The 19,472-nt window shown below is 43.1% G+C and overlaps 1 protein-coding gene and 1 long non-coding RNA gene across 6 annotated transcripts in view; one reads left to right on the forward strand and one right to left on the reverse strand.

Annotated features, from left to right (window-relative positions):
• The window catches only part of WDR33 (WD repeat domain 33), a 71,205-nt gene that overhangs the window by 3,427 nt on the left and 48,306 nt on the right, over positions 1 to 19,472 (reverse strand). Inside the window, exons 8-22 of one of the 5 annotated variants that reach the window (XM_040613067.1) lie at positions 16,210 to 16,336; positions 15,484 to 15,638; positions 15,271 to 15,349; positions 14,643 to 14,753; positions 13,746 to 13,840; positions 13,576 to 13,584; positions 12,835 to 12,921; positions 12,447 to 12,586; positions 11,937 to 12,089; positions 10,521 to 11,570; positions 5,733 to 5,835; positions 4,988 to 5,110; positions 1,229 to 1,395; positions 1,006 to 1,098; positions 5 to 187 (exon numbers count right to left, since the gene is read on the reverse strand). In XM_040613067.1, the coding sequence (XP_040469001.1) occupies positions 5 to 187; positions 1,006 to 1,098; positions 1,229 to 1,395; positions 4,988 to 5,110; positions 5,733 to 5,835; positions 10,521 to 11,570; positions 11,937 to 12,089; positions 12,447 to 12,586; positions 12,835 to 12,921; positions 13,576 to 13,584; positions 13,746 to 13,840; positions 14,643 to 14,753; positions 15,271 to 15,349; positions 15,484 to 15,638; positions 16,210 to 16,336 (2,675 nt within the window). Of the gene's footprint in view, positions 1 to 4; positions 188 to 1,005; positions 1,099 to 1,228; positions 1,396 to 2,979; positions 4,890 to 4,987; positions 5,451 to 5,732; positions 5,836 to 10,520; positions 11,571 to 11,936; positions 12,090 to 12,446; positions 12,587 to 12,834; positions 12,922 to 13,575; positions 13,585 to 13,745; positions 13,841 to 14,642; positions 14,754 to 15,270; positions 15,350 to 15,483; positions 15,639 to 16,209; positions 16,337 to 19,472 lie in introns of those variants that run through there. The other 4 variants (XM_040613066.1, XM_040613065.1, XM_040613069.1 and 1 more) reach the window with 4 other exon arrangements.
• Positions 2,869 to 10,348, forward strand: LOC121096706. Its single transcript, XR_005830662.1, has 3 exons — positions 2,869 to 2,980; positions 6,395 to 6,535; positions 6,645 to 10,348. It is a non-coding gene; the product is annotated as an uncharacterized LOC121096706 (long non-coding RNA).

The following is a 19,472-nucleotide window of genomic DNA, read 5'->3' on the forward strand; positions in this document are numbered from 1 at the left end:
TTACCTTTGCCCCTTTCCTCTGGAGGTCCACCTGGAGCATCCATTTCTCTGTGGTCAGAGGTCCCTGGTCCGTCGTGCCAGGGACGTTTACGTGGTGGCAATGAGGCCATGTCCATGCCCTGGAGCGAAGAAGAACGTTCTCTGTTAGCTGGAGAATGCCCGTCATGAGGGTGATCTGGACGAGGACCTGTGCATGAAAAGAAAAAAAAGCCAGGGTAAGTAATGTTCATCCGATCATCATTCCTCATTTTTGGAGGCAGTCACACAAATTTACATACTTTCCACACTATTTGGCACACAATTTTAAGTTAAAATTACATAAAGCTTCCCCCCGCCATCCCAGCAGGCAAACAAGCAAACATCAGGTGAATGAGTTGTAAGAAAGCTAAAAGTAAAAAGATGATGGGAAAGAAAGAAGTGACAGATGGAAAGTATTCTTTTCAGTATAAAATATTTTCTTATATTTTAGAGACAATCACATCTCCATTTATTCACGTGTCATTTGTGCTCATTTTTCTCATGAATTCTGACACTCAGTTTTGCCCCACATGGGGTTGCCATTAGTAACACAACTGCAAATACCAACAAGCTGTCAGGCACTGCAGCTGAAAATGTTTTTGCAGCCAATAAGAAGGTGCCATCCAAGAGAAAAATTACTATCTGCGTTAATATACATCTCAACCCCCCCCCCCACGAGATATGCTTTGGTCATCCACAGGTGACAACAGGCAGTTCCAGGCTGTACAAGAATTCAACTTAAGGCCACAATAACCTTTTGTTCAGTGAGACAGTTGCATTTACAGCCAGTTAAATTTGTATAGTTAATTGTTTCCTGAATTTAGAAGCCCAAAGAACTATGTTTTGGTTTTCTCATGGTAAAAAACTGGTAACAAGCATATGAGGTACAGGAAAAAGATGTGATTTAAAAAAAAAGAATCTACTTGTAAGTGGTATATTGTAGAAGTCTAGTCTATTACCTAAAACAAACCTCACATGTTTTTTTACCTGGTTCTCTGTTTCCATCCCAGGATTCTGGTTTCCGCCCTCCTTCAAAGCGTGGAAATTCATCTGGAGTAGGAAGTAAACCCTTCCGGCCTCCTGCGCAGTAAGAGATGCAGGGGACAGGAGTGAGAAGAGACGTTCTATTCATGAAAATACCGTAGTTTGCCCAAGAAATGTCTTTGCTTCCTTATCCTTGCTTTTCAGTGTAGAAGAATGTTCCTCTCACCTCGAATAGCACCGCGACCTCGTCCCCGAACACCATGGTCCCTTCCTCTTGAGTTTTCATCTGGAGAGTCAAAAGCGTCATCTGGCCCAAAATCTTCGGGGCCAGGAAAGCCGTCTCGCCCCCTGGGTCCCCGGCCCTCATGTCTTGAGGGTCCTCCTCTTCTGAAGCTACAAGAAAGAACATGGTACAAATGTGTTTTTTAGGCAGAACTTAGATTGATAAACTTGAGTCAGTTTCACTTTAATAATAACTTATGTCTGTTTTACTTAATACTATAGCACATACAGTTACTAGAATAGGATTTGTAGGTGGAGAAGTGCTCATTTTCTGTTTTTGAGCACTTTGTTTATTCATTTTTGTAGTTTTCCCTTGATTTTCCTTCTGTTGTGTTGGTTTTTCATACAAGAAAAATACTGTCAAATATACTGCATTCATTTAATGAAAAGGGGCGGGGGGGGGGGACGACCCCCAATCAGTGAGTGACGATAGACACAAGGTAAGGTAAGGAAAAGTACAAGTGAATTTCCCTTCTGTGGTGGTCTTACTTTCCCCTTCCCTTTCTTCCCTTCCACTTTAGTGATAAAAACAAGCTGAAAAAATACAAGCAATGATTCACAGCTGTAACAAAATATTCCAGCATCTTATTCCTATTGATATGGGATTCTTTTGCTAGAATATTCTTTTTTGTTCCGTCCTTTTAAGTTTACAGTTTTAACAAATGAATCTAGGCTGCACTTGGCTCTGCGGGGATGATGATTGCTGAACAGCGTGCACAGTGGCATTCTACAACCTGAAGAACAGTTTATCCAACTGCAATAATGCAGAATTTTGTTTTGCAATTTCAGTTATCACACTAAAGTTGATAATTTCCTTCTAGTAAGTACCATGGCATCTTCAGTCATTTGGTATGACTGGGTTCTGTATCTCATCTGAAATGAGTATGGCCCCTCCAGTGTCACACTGGGCTTTTAACGCAGATCTTCAGAAAGAACAGTGCGTAATGAACTGTCACTGCCATCGCAGGTAAGCCTGTCGATGGCCACATGGGTACTAGCAGTCTGGGGTTTTTACCTGACCAGTTCGAACCCTTGGAGTGCTCGTAAAAGCGCATACACATTCTGTGTATTACTGCAACCCCACAAGTGCGCACTGGCCCCGGCAGCTGAGATCGTCTCATTTACAGCCCAGCTCCCGTGCCAGCACAGGACAGTGTTTAGGTGGTGCAGGCACAGCGGTTCAGGAGCCCTGGCAGCGCGAGCCCACGCTGCTGCCCACCCCTTGGTGCCAGCAGGCGTAATGCCAAGCGCTCTCTGCCCAGTCACACTGATGCCTCCCACCTCCCCTCTCGTCCCAGTTCCACACTGGGCAAACCGTCACCACCATAATACTCAGATGGTGTTGGCTTTGTGCAACATCCCCTTCCCCAGCTCATTAACGACACAGTGCATCCTATTACAAGCAAAACTTTAGATACTTTTATTTAGAATTTTAACAACATTAACCTTTTAATTACAAATTTAAATATTTTAACAGTAGTCATAACACAATACAATATTTTTAAACTTTTACATTTTTCTTTTTTAATTAAAAACAATAGGTCTGTCTCCACCTCCCAGAAAACAAACACAACACAGAGAGGAGGCTGCTGTGCCCGTAGAGGTACAACAGTGGATGGAGGGAGTGCTATGTATGGACAGTGAACCATTTCACATAAACCTGGATGACTTGGGAAAACAAACTGAACAGTTTCAGGTACAAATGGTTCAAATAATCACATAGCAATATTGTTTAGCCTTGAAACAGCACAGTCCTCTAGATGGTTAGAGGGCCTCCCATTTTAATACTGACGTGGTGTGATTCTGCTTAGCTTGTGAATTACCAAGATTTGCAACACCAGGTCCTATGGCTAGCAGAAATAGGGCCTTTCCTTTAGCTTCCAGGCAACGTTATGGACACCGTTTAGCTCTGAAATCTATCATACCTACACCTGACACAGCCACAGCTCCTAACGTTATGTTACGCATATCCTTTTTCACTTATTCGTATCAGTCACGTGTAAAACCCTGCCTTGCATAGGGCTCAGTTCCTGTTTGACTGCTCTCAGATCTTCTTCCTTGAGGCCTAGGACCTTAATATACAGAACTACACACTGTGCAGATTAGCAGGCAGGAAGAGGCAGGTCTCTGCGGTAGAAGCATCATGTTGATGTGCACAGGTAGAGTAAGAACAGGACAGGGATGAAGAGGATGGGAAATTAGAGAGAAACACACATACACACACTTCCCTCTCATGCTTGAGCAAACCAGTTACCATCTAAATTCCAAACCCAGTCAGCTAAACAAGTGGTTGGGATTGTTAAATTCATCTCAGCCTCTGCAGTAAATGGCACCTAATTCACCTTCATTCAAAGGAATTCATCAAGTTCGCAAGCACAACAAGCATTGTATAGCCCTGTGCCCATTCCTTTTAAACCAAACTCGCTGTAAAAACACTTGTACTCTGACAAATAGACTTTTCTTAGTTCAGAAGTCAGATTTACAGGTCACAAAGTTCTTAAACTCTCTTCCTGAAACCCTTTTTAAAAATAATCATAAAGTATTTTCCAGTCCCTAAGCATTTCCAGTACAAGATCTGAAAATCTCTACTGAGCTTCTAAAGCGTTGTCTGCTGTGTCTTTTAGAATTCCATAATGCAGACCATTCAGCTTGGATCCTCTCTACTTTTACTTTTTTTAAAAATGGCTTTAATTGTTACCTTCTTTTAGTTACTGTTCATTTCTTTTCATACTCTTCACACAAAAGGAAGGAACATCTTTACAGAGCTAGGTAGAAAATAGCTAAAAGAGCTGTATAGATGCAAAGTAAAAGGAATGTAAGAAAATGATTAAAAAGGCAACTAAAACACACAAAATTCACATTATGTGGAGACCACAATATATTTGTACAAGTACACGTTCTTATACATATAGAATTGGTGGTCAGTGAGAGGCTTAGACCTTGGAGGCCAAATTTAACTCAGTTGAACTAGCATAAATCTGGAGCAATTTCGATGACAGTTATCTTGCTGACTTAGCGTAATCCCTCCGTATTTACATGGGTAACTAGAAGCAAATTCATCCTTTTGTGACTTACTGGGAAATTGTGAGCAATGGCATGGACGTTGCTGTAAATTAGATTATTTTTGAGTTCTTCACTTGGCATTAAGAAATAAGTCAGAAAGAGAAATAAAATTTCTACAAGCAAAACCATGAGAGAAGTCTCAACAGTCCAACAGATGCTGTAGCTCTGTCCCTTATATTTGATAGTAGGATCACTGTTCCTGCTCCTTACAAGTATATTACATCTCATTCTAGAGTCTCTACAGTCATGCTGTAGTTTGTGACTGGAGACAAAGTCTCAAAATCCACTTCTAGTGTTCTCAAAAGTTTGTCACTTTAACCTTCAAGTTTTCTCTCAATTTTCATCAAAAGGGTCTCAAATCTTCGTCCTGTGTCACTGGATCTTCTCTACAAATTTCCTCCCTTCTCTTTACTTACTGTTTAAAGACACGGAAGCTGCTGTGTACAATGACCAGTTTTCTTCTATTACTGAATGATTTTTATGGACTCTATACTCAGGTATATTAGAGTTTTCATTTCCTTATTGGTTTCCAGTTTATAAATCTGAAACAGATAGACTCCTTAATGAAAAGGAAACCAGGAAGAAAGAGTTCCCTCCATTTACCCTTTAACCCAAAAAAGATGAGTAGAGTTATTCTTACCTCTCATCTCGTCTTCCTCGGAACCGTGCATCCTCAGGATCCCGTGGATATCTATCATCTGAAGGTCTCCGTCCTTCCCAAGCACCAGGAGGCCCACGGTTTGAACCCCCTCCTTCAAATTCCCTGTGATCAGGAGGAAAGGGAGGCCCAGGTCCACCTCGTCTCCATTTTTCGTCTTGCAATGGTGGGCCTCCTCTCCCCTCAAATTCCCGTAATCGATGGCCAAATCTCTTATCTGGATGGAAGTCGTCACGGAAGTCATCTGGTCGATCAAAGTCATCATGGAAATCTGGGTGAGGTCCTCGTCTATCTGGCATGCCCCTGCTGTCTCTACCATCACCCCACTCCTGGCCACCTCGAAACAACCCTCTCTCAGGCCCATGCTCAGGACCACCACTGTTCTGGTCGTGCCTTCTATCTGAGAGAGGGCCCATGTGATGATTTGGTGGACCACGGGAGTCACCTTGAGGGAAAAAATCATAGCAGGTTTCTGTAACGTTTTCTAAAAACGCTCTAGGATGCTCTAGTTTGTACAGTTCTACAAAGCAGACACCATACACTTCACATGAAATAATTTTTTTGGGGGGGAAACTTTTCCTCTACATTCCAGCCCAAGCCTATGGAAGCTTTCCTCTCAGCCAAGGCCCTATGCTCTGCTGCAGCCTTTTCTGTCTAGAGGCACTGCACTGGAACAGCCTCTTTTAGGAGGATTACCCACAGGAGAACAGACAACATAATTAATTACCTTTATTAAGACCAGGTCCTTGGTTGTGAGGGCCAAGACGTCCTTGTCCTCCCTGCTGCCCCAGTCCTGGTATCAGTGGTGGAGGACCTGGGTTCTGTCCGTCCTACGAGCATATAACAACAAAAGCCATGTGAATTTCTACGTGTATTTTTGCTTTTAAGCATTTCCTAAGGGGGAAAAACCAATTTTCTTTACATAAAGGCGCATCTGCACAGGCCTTACAACAGAAACAGCTGATTTTCCAGCCTAACTTCTCAGACATTCACATCACTAACACTTTTCAGTCACTGTCCAAGAAACACATCGTTTTATAGGAAACTTAAGTGTTTCCAGGCCTAATATTTCACCTGTAACAACCAAAGATGATAAAGCTCATATTCTAGGAATATTCATGAGGAAACTATGTATATTTCTTTGAAAAATACCAGGTACTGATTTCTATGCAGTTAAAGAGCTGTATGCACCGAAGACTTCCTTTGGAAATTAACAAAAATAAAATGAAACCACGAAAAAAATATAATTCAAGAATGTTGTGACAGGGAGGTCAAAACAGGGCCATAAGAGAACCTCTCTTATAAACCTTTGTAAATTGTTAACATGGAAATACAGGATTTTCGGTTTTGACAGCTGGCAAAGTTTCTTTTTCTTAATTGTAATTCTAGGATCAAAAGAAAGTACTAATACTTGGCTAATCACCAAGAGACAAGTTGTTAATGGGTCATTAAGCGTTGGCAAGGCTAAAGGCAGAAGCTGCAGTTACCTGCTTTTCTCAAGCAACAACAGCAGAGTGAGCAGAGGTTTGCGTAAGTTATATATACTTTATTTTTTCTTCGGGATCATGTATGTATTTCATTATTTTCTCTCTTTTTTGGGGGGAATTTTGAAGGATAAAATAATGTTCTTTACATTCAGCTGCTGTCACAGACCCACGGAAGATTTCTACAGGTACCACATTTACACGGGACCCGCTATGATAACACTGATCGGGAAACAACGTGGTTGAACCGTCTGATTCTGCCTTTAAACAGCAAAGGTCAGAGAAAAAGTCATCATCTGGGGTTTGTACCTGACTGGAACTAAAAGGGGGCACCTACGTAATTTACACTGTACAAATGGGATCCAAACAATAAAAATGTATCACTGTGAACAAGACAAGAGTTGAAACTTGCAACATTACTATACAAAATCTTCTTACCTTGACATCACTAAAGAAAACCCAAACAACCCAAAACCCACACCAGAAAACCCTAAGCACGTAAGGTGGTTTTTTTCCTAGATGTGTCTAATATATAAGATTTAGACTTGGACTTCATATTGGCTTGTAAAAAACCCTCCAAACTGCAGGTAGTTTGTAAATACTTAAAAACCTACATTCCATCACTATCACTGTACTCATAATTACACTGCTTAATCTTTCCATGAATCAAAGTTAAACAACTTTCATGCTCCACATTTACCTCTGAGAAACACCACCTTTTTTTCTGGTTGCAGAGAAGCAATAAGTTCATTTCTGCATTTTTGTCATCTTGTCTTGAAATACTGGTTTTAAATTAAATATTTATATTCAACTGCAATATAGGTGATAAACAAAAAAACACACAAATATATACTACAAACATCACATTTGCATAGGGTAATTTTGTAAGGGCTTTGGGGGAAAAAAAAGCAAAATAAAAGGCCTGGCCCAATGCCTGTAAAAAAAACCCCAAAATATCTTCCTAGTGACCAAATGTTACCATGAATCCAGACTAAATAAATTCTGTGACTAGGCAAGATCCAGCTGTCACAGTGCTGCCGCCATTCTTGACCAAAAACTTGCCAGAGTTCTGTGATTTCTCATGTATTTAGCATACGCTTACCTACAACAAACCTTACTGAGTTTCTGAAATTTACGGCACTAGCGTTTAATGCCAGCAGCAGGGTTTAGCCCTCGCCAAGTGAGTTTCCTGGGTGTTCAGCAAACCCCTCTATTCCAAACAACTCATGCTTTGACCGCACAGGCAGACTGTGCCACACCACCACATTTTCCCATGCCTTTCATTTCAAAATACATTCTGGTTCCCCAACCGGGCTGGAAACTGAAAACCAAAATACATAGAGCTCAGGAGAGAGTTTTCTAAAAGCTGCAGATGGCCTTGGGTACGCCAGGAGCATCCCACGCCGGCTCCACCACTGGCTTCCAGCTTCCCAGCGCGGGCTGCAGTTCTGCACGGGTCAGGGATGCTGGTGCGGCAGCACGCTACTGCTCCATGCCACCGGCCACGCAAACGGCATGGTTAGCTCAAGCCAGCCAGCTCTATTAATTAAAATGATGCACTGGAAGGGGAAACAATTCTTTGTATTCACCCATAAGCAAAATCTGCTTTCTCCTAAATTAGTGCACAAGCTCCTAAAGTTTGTCTGTGTGAACCAAGAGACCTGGTCCAAAGGATTCGTACCTCACTCAACCAGTAAATGAGAGGAAATTCAGCGTTATGTACCCAGAAGGAATGTAAGAAGATCAAAACTAATCCAGCAATAGCAAAAGAGCTCCAAAGGGATACTGCTAACTTGGGAATATTCTATTTATCCATCTGTATTTTCATATCAACATGTCTATCTCCAGGATAAGATTGTGACAATCACATCTCAGGCCATTTCCTTCCCATAAACAGTTCTCTCTCCCATTTCACGTTCGCAGCAGGTCTTGCACTCAGTGGGAGATGCACATCTCGCCCGCACCCCGGCAGCAATCCCTTCCCTCCCCATGGGGAGCAGAGGCAAGGAACAGTGCTATCTGACATGCATGGTAACCTTTAGGGATGCGTATATATGTTCAGTGTTAATGTCACAAGCTCCTGATAAAGCAGGTAGGTATCCAAACGCTCCTGCCGCTGAAAAGGAAGGCTTTTTAAAGGGCTTTAAAACTTGAGTTATATAAGTTTACAGAGGACAAATGTGAAGTTCAGAACAAAAAATGAGCTAAAGCCTGCTGTTCAAAAAACTCACCGATAAAGCCTTTTAAAAGAGAAACAGTAGGAACACTATAATAGTAATTATATTCATATTACAAAGAAGCAAACTATAGCAAAACCGACATTACGAACTCTAAAATCTGTTCATTCTTAAAAGACTTTACCATACTAAAGCTGCACGTGGAAGGAAAAATGGTCAAAAATACCTTGCTTGGTCGTTTTTTAATGTCTGTAATGAATGACTTCAAGATAGCAGTGTTCATTGAAAATAACCAGCCACCTGTCAAAAGCAACTTCCTGAATTTTGTGAAGTGTTGACAGCAGGGTCAGACAAGGACAGTCCCACACACATGTGTAAACATACACAAACTTGGTAATTATTCTCAAAGCAGAAAAGCAAGTCTCCCTGAGACAGCAATGAAAAACATTACGCTAGTTCTAGCTAGATAGCTGTAGAACCAGCTCTTGTTTGCTTAACTGTGATGCTTTTGAAATCTCAGCAAAAGAGTCACATTAACAGACTTCTGGAGGGACTTATTGCTGATTTGTAAGAAAAAAATATATTCAAAACCCTCCAGAATTTGTAGTTTAGCCTGCCTCAACCTGAAACAGAATCACTGAGCTAAAGCTCATTTCGATGTCATCACTCACTGTGATTGGTACTGCACTACACTATAGGCATATATATACATATATATATACGCACTACATATATATACTGCACTAAGGACTGTATGCATACCTGTGCAAAGCTTTAACCAGAAACTACTGAGTCTAGGTTCTAGTCTGCAAGTCTAAGAGTTAACTCTGTTTAAAAAAACCCCATGCATTTTCCCAAATTGAGTAAGTAGATTTTTTTTTTCAAACATCCTCATCAAAATTCACCCTAAAGCTGAAAACAAGCAAGAGAAATTTTAAGTAGGGAGTCAGTGCCATGCAAATAGGAACTTGTAAGAGCTAATAAATATGAAACCCTCTGCATTATCCGTGGTAGATCAGAAGGTGGAATAAGCCTGTTACGAACGCCGCTGATGAGGGCAGAGCAGGTGGCACGTGGCACTGAACCAGACTTGATCGAAACCTGACTCGATCCCTGCAGAATCAACTGGTGCGTCTATAAGCGACACTCTCCCGTATTCCAGGTCAGCTGAGTGCAGGCACATCATCGAGCTGGGGAGCCCCCCGGGAGCTGAGCGCCGAGGCAGCGTGACACAGGGATGCCCGACTGGCAGCACCAGCTCAGCGCCCACCCTGCCCCAGCTGTGCGAGTGCGACACAGACTGGCCGCCCGCGCTCCCCGGCACACGGCACAGTAACGAGTCAATGGTGTGCAACGCCGGCCACCCAGCCCGGGCTCCAGGGAGCACCGGGGCAGCTAACCCACAGTTAAGATTAACCGAAAGATAAATTCATCCCACAGTTCAGATTAACTGCTCTGGGGCAATGGAGAGTTGGCAATATATTGCTTTAATTAAACATATGAGTTTTCTCACGTTCAGTTTGCTCAAATTCAACTTAGTGCTTACCTAGTACCCAGGAAATTCTCCATTTAAGACAATTCCGTGACTTTAAATTAAAAAAACCTGGATCTCCTCTTAGGGTTACAACTTTTCATAGCAGACTGATTTCTGTACCAGTACTACCAATAACCTTTTTCTGACAGTTACCTCTGCTGTTTCCAAACGACCCCACTCTTCCCGTCACCCTTTTCCCGATGCCCCAGCCTTGCAGGTACGCCCAACCTCCAGCTTCTCAGCTCTTGCTCTGCATCTCTACCAGGTGCTGTTATCACCTCTCCGTTCTTAACGCTCCTGTTACGCAGACCCACACCTACCTGGTTGAATGGGGGGCGAGGCCCATCACCCAGCAGAGGCGTTTTCTGCTGCTGGAAAGGCAGAGGGCCCTGGGAAGGGTGCGGCCCCCTCGAAGGGTTCGGTTGTCCCTGAGGTCCTTGCATGTTTCCTTGAGGCCCTACTAAAGAGCCTTGTGGAGGTCCCTGCTGGCCTTGTGGACCAGGTGGCCCACGCAATTCCTGTGGCGGTCCTAACATTGTACCTTGTGGTGGGGGTCCCTGGAGGCCCCTCATCTCCTGGGGACCATGTCCTAGTAAACCACTTTGCATATGAGGACCTCTCATTTCTTGCGGATGACCCATCATCATCCCTTGGGGAGTAGGTCCCTGGTTATCTCTGGGTCCTGGAGGACCCTGCATCCCTCTTGGATTAAGTCCCATCAAAGGCCCTTGAGATATAGGGCCCTGCATCCCTTGAGATCCTGGAGCTCCTTGCATGCCGTGAGGAAGAGGTCCTTGCATTCCTCGGGGACCAGGTGGCCCTTGCATTCCTTGACTACCAGGGGGACCTTGAGGACCCATGTGACCTTGTGGGCCAGGGGGACCCTGAGGTCCTAAATGAGTCTGAGACCCAGGCAGACCCTGCGGTCCCAAGTGGCCTTGTGGGCCAGCATTACCCTGTGGACCTGGGGGCCCCATTGGCCCATGAGGGCCAGGATGTCTCTGCATTCCTTGATGTCCGTGTAAATCCTGAGGCCGTGGCATTCCTTGTGGAGGCCCTTGGGGGCCTGGAGGTCCTTGTGGTCCCATGAACCCTTGTGGACCTGCACCTCCTTGGTGTAATGGAGGGCCTTGAGGTCCCATTTGTCCTTGGGGTCCTGGAGGTCTGAACTGTCCTTGTGGACCGGGAGGTCCCATCTGAGGCATATTCATTGGCATCTGCTGAGGTGGAAGGGGCTGCTGAAATCCTTGAGGCATCTGTGACATTGGGCCTTGCCCTGGGAAAGGCTGGGGTCCGTGCAGAGAGCCTCCTGGAGGTGGTGGCTGCACTTGCTCAGCTTGCTTCTGTGCAAGTCTCTCAATCTTCAATTGCTGACCGGAAAAAGTGACCCAGAAAAATCAAATAAGCACAGAGGTATATGGAACAACTAAACATCAGAAGCAATCATCATCTCATTTCTCAGGACTTTGAAAAACATTTAGTGCTTTTCTCTTAACTAACAGAAACAGAACTAAAGAGACACATAGGTCAGTATTAGTTAAGTGAAATGCAGGGGCCTCACGGAAGGTTTTGTAGCATCACGTGTAAAGTCCAATATCCCGTTCAACTGGATATTTTTTTTAAAAAAAGGTGAAAGCAGTACTGCAAAAGCAAGCTGCGCATTTTAGAACTGAGGTCCAAATATATCTCACAGAGCACCACAACCAATTTGCTCCTAACTGTCTTTCCCTACGTACCTCCAGGAGCTGTGGGTTTGTGTACTGAAGTGCTGCCATTTCCTGCTCAATCTCCGCCTGCGTCTTCTTTTTCTCCTCCAGCTTAATATCTTCCTTTCTGTCATTCAGTGGCTCTGGCGGGGGAGGCAATGGGACTTTATTCTGCATCCATGCCTATAAAGAATAGTAAGCACAAGATGAATTCTGTGGAAGGTGTATGCGACATATTGCTGCGCTGGGAAAGGATAAGCTGGAATGCTGTGTACTATGGATGTTCAGAAGCTAAAAACAATGCTGAAAAAAACTTCCATATTTTATAACATCCAATTTTCCAGGTACAGATACAAAATCTAAGGGATTTAACCAAGTGTTTTATGCTTAAATGGTTATTTAACTATGGTGGCAAATTACTTTGGGTGCTGATGTAAAAGAGCTGATACTGGAAATCCAAAGCATTTCAACAGCCACATACTTTGTAAAGTTGGGAAAACAGCAAGTTGCTCTCCCGTTCACTGTGCATCAGGTACTTACTTGCTGAAACTGTGCTGGTATTGGTTTTGCATAGGGCACTTTTTTCTGTGGCACCTTCTTTTGGTCCTTTTGCATTACTTCCTCCATTCCCCAATCCAGTCCGGGGATTGTCATTTCAATGTCATTGGATTCATCTTTCCCTTTAGCACCAGGGAGACAAACAGTCAGAGCAATGCAGCTTTACAGAGAAATCCCATTACTCTCTTTACAGCTTATCTGGCAAGAGACCAAGAGGCTTGCAACCCTTCCTTCTTTACAGGGGAAATACGCACAACACGTAACTTTAGGAAAAAGCATCTGTGCTACCAAAAAGAATGAAAGGAATGAAAGAGGAGTCACACAGTATCTGGCTGGCTCAGGAAAATGCTTCCCCACAGCTACTGCTTACCCATCTGCTCTTGCTCCATTGCTATTTTCAATTGTTCAGGTATTCCCATTCCCGGAATAACTGCTAGGCTGTTGGGTTCCAGGTCATCTAGAGAAAAACAATAAATATTTATACTTGGAACACTTTCCTTTATGTTCTCATTTTATTCCTTTGGATTCTCACATGGTTTTACTATTAGTATCATCACGTATTTCACAAGCAGTGGGTCGCTTTTTTAATTCCATACGTGAATTACAGGATCTCAAAAGAACTGCAAATTCGGATTCATAAATACATCCCAAAAGGTCACAAACTAGGTTCTTTGAGGAAAGTTACGTTTATGGTGGAAGCTTAGAAAAGGAACTAATAACCCATACCCACACCCATTTTTGTTATAACAAATATCTTTTAAAACGTAAATTGGATTAAAGTGCTGCATTTTAATTAACATCCCCAAACACAAAAGAGCAAATAATCAGAACTGAAGAAACAGATGCATCCCCAGAGATGAGAAGGTTGCTGAGGCATGCCATAGAGCCGGGCAACCCTGAGCAGCCTAAAATTACCAAGATACATCTGTAAGAGAGGGGTAAAGTTTGAAGATTTTAGTGAAGTTCAGTAACTCAAAAGACTTTCCTGCTGTAGTTAAGGACTATAGGAATTCTTCAAGTCATGTGAAGTTTTCAGGCAGAAAAATAAACTGGAGATATTGCCAGAGGGAAACCCAAACCTCCTTCCAGTGATTGACAGAGCAGGTCTTACCTCCGGGAGCTGCGGAAACAAAAGAAAACTCAGTGTTGGAGTGGCGGTCGCTGCTATCAGGGAGAGCAGTCACCAATAACTGCCTTACCCAGCAGCTGCACTCTAGTGCCAACCCAGCCTTGCTCCTGACCCCAACCCTCTTTCCTCCACATCGAGGACAGCTGCCTTACCGTATTCGACACCATCCTCTGACATCCCAGGGAGCAGATTCAAGTTGTAACGATCTCGCATTTTATCTCCAGGACGATTTCTGGTCCAAAACTTGCTGTCAAAAGGAAGTTATATTATTTCAATAAAGGGTCAAGAGTATTAACCACGTTAATGCTTCTTTAACTTTTAGCCTGCTATCTTGATTATGTAAGGATTCAACTCTTCAAGTTCTGAGCTACATCTGAACATTAGGTGTGAGGTTCAAAGCAAAAATAAAACCCCAACAATTATCATATTGAATTATATAGTTACAATTCAGAAGATACTTCAAAGTGTAAGGGGTGTAAGTACAAGGCATCAACATTAAATCATGGACAGATATATTTCTAGTCCATTTCAAAAACCTTTGCTCAATTCAATTGTATTCTTCATATACTGCTAAACTTGTCAATACACACATCCACACAGAAAAATTTACTACACTTATAAAATGCCCCGTGTTTACAGCATGTTCAACCTAAAAGCACAAACTATATGCCTCCAAGTACGTTTGCAATGTGAAAAGACAGACAAGACCAGTACAAGATCCGTGGGAAAAAGAGCTGTGGAGATAAAAATGTTTCTTCAGCAAGAAACTACAACAATTCTTTGTAAAAAAATTCTTCAAAGCTCACACAAACCCCAAATCCTAGTATTTTTTAAGGCTTTTTAGATGAAGGACAAGAAGTTAGACTCTGCCTTTTAATGTAAAATGTCAGTGCCGTCTCATTTTGACACGTTTCTCTCTCTGCTCTGCCCACTGGCTGTGTATCAGAATCACCCCAATCTATTTTTTGTTCACTGATGCCATGCAACCTTTCTAGTTTCCAAATGTGCACACATTCCCTTAGATCTTTTATTTAAATATTTGAAAATACCTGGTGTGATCATTTGAGCCTGAACAGAGAATGTGTCCAAGGGGATGCCACGCCAGGCTCCAGATCATTCCCTCATGGGCCATCTCCATTCCACCAACCTCCTTCTCAACCCTGATCAAAAAAGGAAAAAAAATTAAAATAATTAGCCATCACACAGGTGAGTACCTGCTACAGACACAACACAAAACTTTTGCTATTCAGTCATTCCTCTTCCTCTATGCCATATTTTGCTAAACTTAAGCCTCTGTTATTTTTCTACTGGGGGAACTGATCATTCCCAGTTGTTCTTAACAGGGAATTCAGTAACATAGGGATTTGTAACTGTACACTTAGAAACAAAATAATTACAACACCTCAGCACAACCTCTAACAAACTAGCAGTTCAACCATTCATCACTCTCTCCAAAAAGACTTTTTTTTTTCTGTTCAAGGAACTGTATCCCTTAAAATACATCTGCACGGGAAAACTTCATAAATGAAGCATATTCACCAACTTCCTTAGGTATAGAGAAAAACTGTAACACAAACATGCATGTTAAATACAGATTCAAAGGTGAAAAGCATTTAGTATAACAGCTTGCACATCTGACCAACGTTTTCGGAACGTGCTGATGAAAATGCCACATACCCAACATGCCAGAACAACAAAGAGCCATCTGATCCTCCGCTGGCGAACAGCCCCTCGTGAACGGGGTGCCAGGCCACAGCTGAAATGCAAAGCAAGCCACAGTCAGAAAGTATCACGTCAGGAATTCTAACGAATGGAAAGCAGGATCTCAAATATTTCAATGTTTAACCCAAACTGATAACATGTGGGTTTTTATTAACAACAAATTCTGACCTGTGGCCTCCTTCTTATGACCCCTGAAGACTTGAAGTTCTTCCTTCAGATTACGAATGTCAAAGAGCTTACAGAGGTGGTCACGAGAAGCCGTGAGCAGCCAGTTGCCGTTCAGATTGAGTTTCACCTCCATCACTGTGTTTTTATGAGCATGTCTGCAAGCACAGAAAGACAAGACTGCTTGCCCAAGTCCTGATTTCTCAGACACAAATAAGAACGTGATCATTTACCACTCCCAAATATTCAGGTCAGTAACAAAGCAGTGCAGGCTACTAAACTAGAATACCATGGTTTTCTGTGGAAGGCACTACCCCTTAATCCTGTTCTTTCGTACTGCAGAGCTATGGGTAGTGCTTGCTGAGACAGTATTTGGTTACTGGGCACATTTCTACTGCAGCATGAGAAATTTTTCATCAGCCAAGATGCAACATCTCATTTGTGTTTCCATATCCCAATTTGGTTTTCCAAATGAGAACTGTGTGAGTAAGAGGTCTATGGAGAAGGACAAATTAAATTCAAATAGGGAATATTAAAGTCACCATTTCCCAAGTGTAGACTTCTCTTCATCTAACCTCTAAGCTTTCTGGCACAGCTAAAGCACCAGCTTTATACTTGAGGCAACTGTGTATGGCTGAAAAGATGGGAGACAAAACCTAAGGAGGGCACTTAAAAAAGAAAAAATATTTGATGAAGTTTGCAAGTCAAAGCCTGTGGGCAAGCACTTACAGTGTGGCAAGGCTCTGGCCAGTCTTTGGGTCCCAGAACTTGATGGGCTGTTGGCTATCCTTACTTCCTGACACAACTAATCCCTTTGTTGGATGCCAGTCAACACATTTCACATCTGCACCATGTCCTGTTAAGAGGATAAAAATTGTTCATATTGAGATGTCACAGACACGGAAAAATTAAAGGGCGGACACCTTATAACTGTAATGTAAAACTGAATGAAAAATGTCACAGAGCACAGGTCACAAAATAAGAATAAACTAAATAAAAACCCTTCTGAGTTACCTAGGTTGCGTTCCTTCCCACTAACCACTGGGAGCACCTTCTCAGATTCCACTCTCAAACCAAGCTCACTTCACCAACATAAAGATTCTCTAAGAAGTTTCTGCTCAAACTGGTACTTTTCTTTTTATTTTTTTATGTAATTACACAATATTTTAAAAATAACACTGATGAAGTGTTTGTATGGAGGTGGTAAGGGAAAATAACACTGTGACACCTTCTTTTCTGTGAAATAGTGTAGAAATTTAAGGCAAATATGCATTTGTTCCTATCCTATCAGTACTACCCTTTTGCTGTCCTGTCAGAAACAAGCCAAAAAATTAAATTATGGATCTGAAAACTAAATTAGCATATGATGAAAAGAAATCTTACAAGATGTAACCTATTACCAGGTCACAGGGATTCAGGTTTTTCTAATGCTCAAGAGCCAGGAGAGAAAAACCTTGGTGCTATCGTTCCATTTTACACGGCTCTTGACAGAGAACCCGTGCTGCTCAGCGGATCTGAAAATCTGTCAAGAAGAGATGCCTGTTCTTGCTACGCAGCAAAATTCGGTTTCTGAGCTGAACTATACGGATTTACAGAAGAAATAATGTCGACAATTTCTTACTCCAATCTCTCTCCATGCCAGCCCAGTTCCAGAGAAAGCCAACAGTAAGTGCCAATGCCAGAAGAAGAGGCGGCACACAGTGACTTGGGAAAAACGTGGGATGAGAAAGGAAGGAATGCCTGCACCACGGACGACACTGAAGGTATAAAACGGTACGGGAGAATGGCAGCGTGTTCTGTGGGAGACAAGGGTTCCCATCAAAGCCAGGCAGCTCCCAGGGGTATTGCTTCGCCAAGTGGTAGAACACGTAATTCAAGCAGCGTAAGTTGTCTTACTACAGGCCTTAATCCAACAAGATGATAAAAATTAGTATCAGTTGATATCAGTTAAAAATCAGTATCAGTTCTGAGGCCGCATAAAAGTCAGATCAGAACAAGGAATGTATTTCGACCTTAAAAGAAAAGCAAAACATGAACACGTAGAGCACACTCTCCATCAACCTGCCTGCTCTCCAAAGGAAAGGACGGGCAGGGAAGAGATTCTTGCCGCGAGAAGAAACGAACACAGCTTTGGGAAGTGTATGGGGAACAACCTGAAGGATCAATTGATGACTGGGATGAAGGAACCCAACTCTCCTTCTGAGCCCTAGCAGGCAGGATGGCCCCTGGAATACGCGGGGATCCCAGGGAAGAGCAGGATCCTCAAGCTGCAGACTGTAGATCTGCTCACCAGTGCCGCTCCGCTGGACTGTCCTACGGCGGGGGGGCACCCCGAGGCGTACCCTTCCCTTCTCCCTGGCTCTCCTGACGCAGCAAAAAAATGGAAGACACTTTCTGTTTGGATTTGCTGTCACTCAATCTCTGTCTCAGCTCAAACACGAAGCTGAATGCTGAGCAAACCTTGCTCCCAGGTGTTTATCTGGGAGGAACGCTGAGGGCAGTAGTAAGAGGGAAAGCATTCCTCCTCTGCAGTGGAAAGCAATTCACGGCTGCAGAGCTGCACCTGATGATACTATGTAGGTACTTGCTACATACGTAACCTCCAGGGAAAGACGGGGGATTTGAGTTCAAGGGCAACAATAGGTCCTTATAGAGAAATGTTCCGTTACAGCTAATGCTACTTGGTTGGACCATATGAAGATGTGTTCAGATTACTTGAGTACTATCCTAAGTATGAAAAAACCAAAGCTCAGCAAAACCAAACACGTACCCACGTGGACTGGAATTACGGCGGCCTTGCTGCTCCTGAAAGAAGGGGGATCGGTGACGGGACCGCACCAGGAGGCAAAGGGCTGCTCTGCTTGGGCAGCAACATCACACCCAGAAAGCAAGTTACACCAGTGGGTAACTGTTACACCGGTGGGTGGCAGCTCGCCCTGCGCAATGCCTGACGCAGGGGTTTATTTGAGTTAAACCCACCTGAATATGTACCCTGAGGGGAAAAAAAGGCTCAGAGGGCACAATCCAGTTCAAATTCAGGGCCACGCGCTCAACCAGAGCATCCATCCTCTAAAAGTCTTCAGAAGGGATTGATGAGACCGCACCGGCCCGATGGGTTTCTCAGAAGCCAGGTCTGATAGTCACCACCCGCTTGCCCCAGCAGTAAAAGATGCCAGGACACCAAGAACTTGCAGCCAGAGCAGATACATCATCAGGTACGGATCAGCAGGCTTCTGACCAGCAGCAGCACATTAAAGCTGACCATAGGGATCAGAAGAAGTTTCTCCTATGAAAATCACAGCCGTTAGGAAGACAGATAACGGGCATTTCCCACAGGGAGCAACCTTTTACCAGCGTGCGCTGGACCACAGCAAGTGGCGGAAAACTGGGACCCTCCTTCGTAACCTAATCAAAACGATGTACCCTGCCCTCAAGAGATGCATCTTTTAGACATAATTTTGCACTAAATGGGATCATCACGTATACTTAGCTGTAGGTCCCTAACACAATGAAGCTTTCTCGAGAGAAAATAAATGCTTTTCCTGCAACAAACACGCTTTAAATAAGCTAATCTCAAGGGATGAACTAACTCAGTGGAATTACGTAAGATAACTGAACAGCATCACCTAATCTGACCTTTTTTGATTACTTTTTTCCTCTCTTTTTTAATTGGAGCAATTGACACTGTACATTGCTTTTCCTTCTTTCTGCTGATAGAGGTACGCACTGTACCCCTGTACATACCTCTGACAGAGGTACATACATACCTTTGTACATACTGCACATACAGGTACATTACCACCTGTAATGAGACAGATGATGCAGAAAATACATTGAAAATAAACCCCCAGAGAAAAAGAAGCCTGGTCAATTTTACTTCATAGTTGTTTTCCATTCTTAGTTCTAGGCTAAAACCTGCAAACTGGACTCCCCTCGGGTACAGAACCCATCACCAAGCATCACGCTCAGAAAACCTTAATTCACACAAGTCT

Source organism: Falco naumanni, chromosome 13 (assembly GCF_017639655.2).
Source record: "Falco naumanni isolate bFalNau1 chromosome 13, bFalNau1.pat, whole genome shotgun sequence".
In the NCBI taxonomy this organism is placed as follows: Eukaryota; Metazoa; Chordata; class Aves; order Falconiformes; family Falconidae; genus Falco; species Falco naumanni.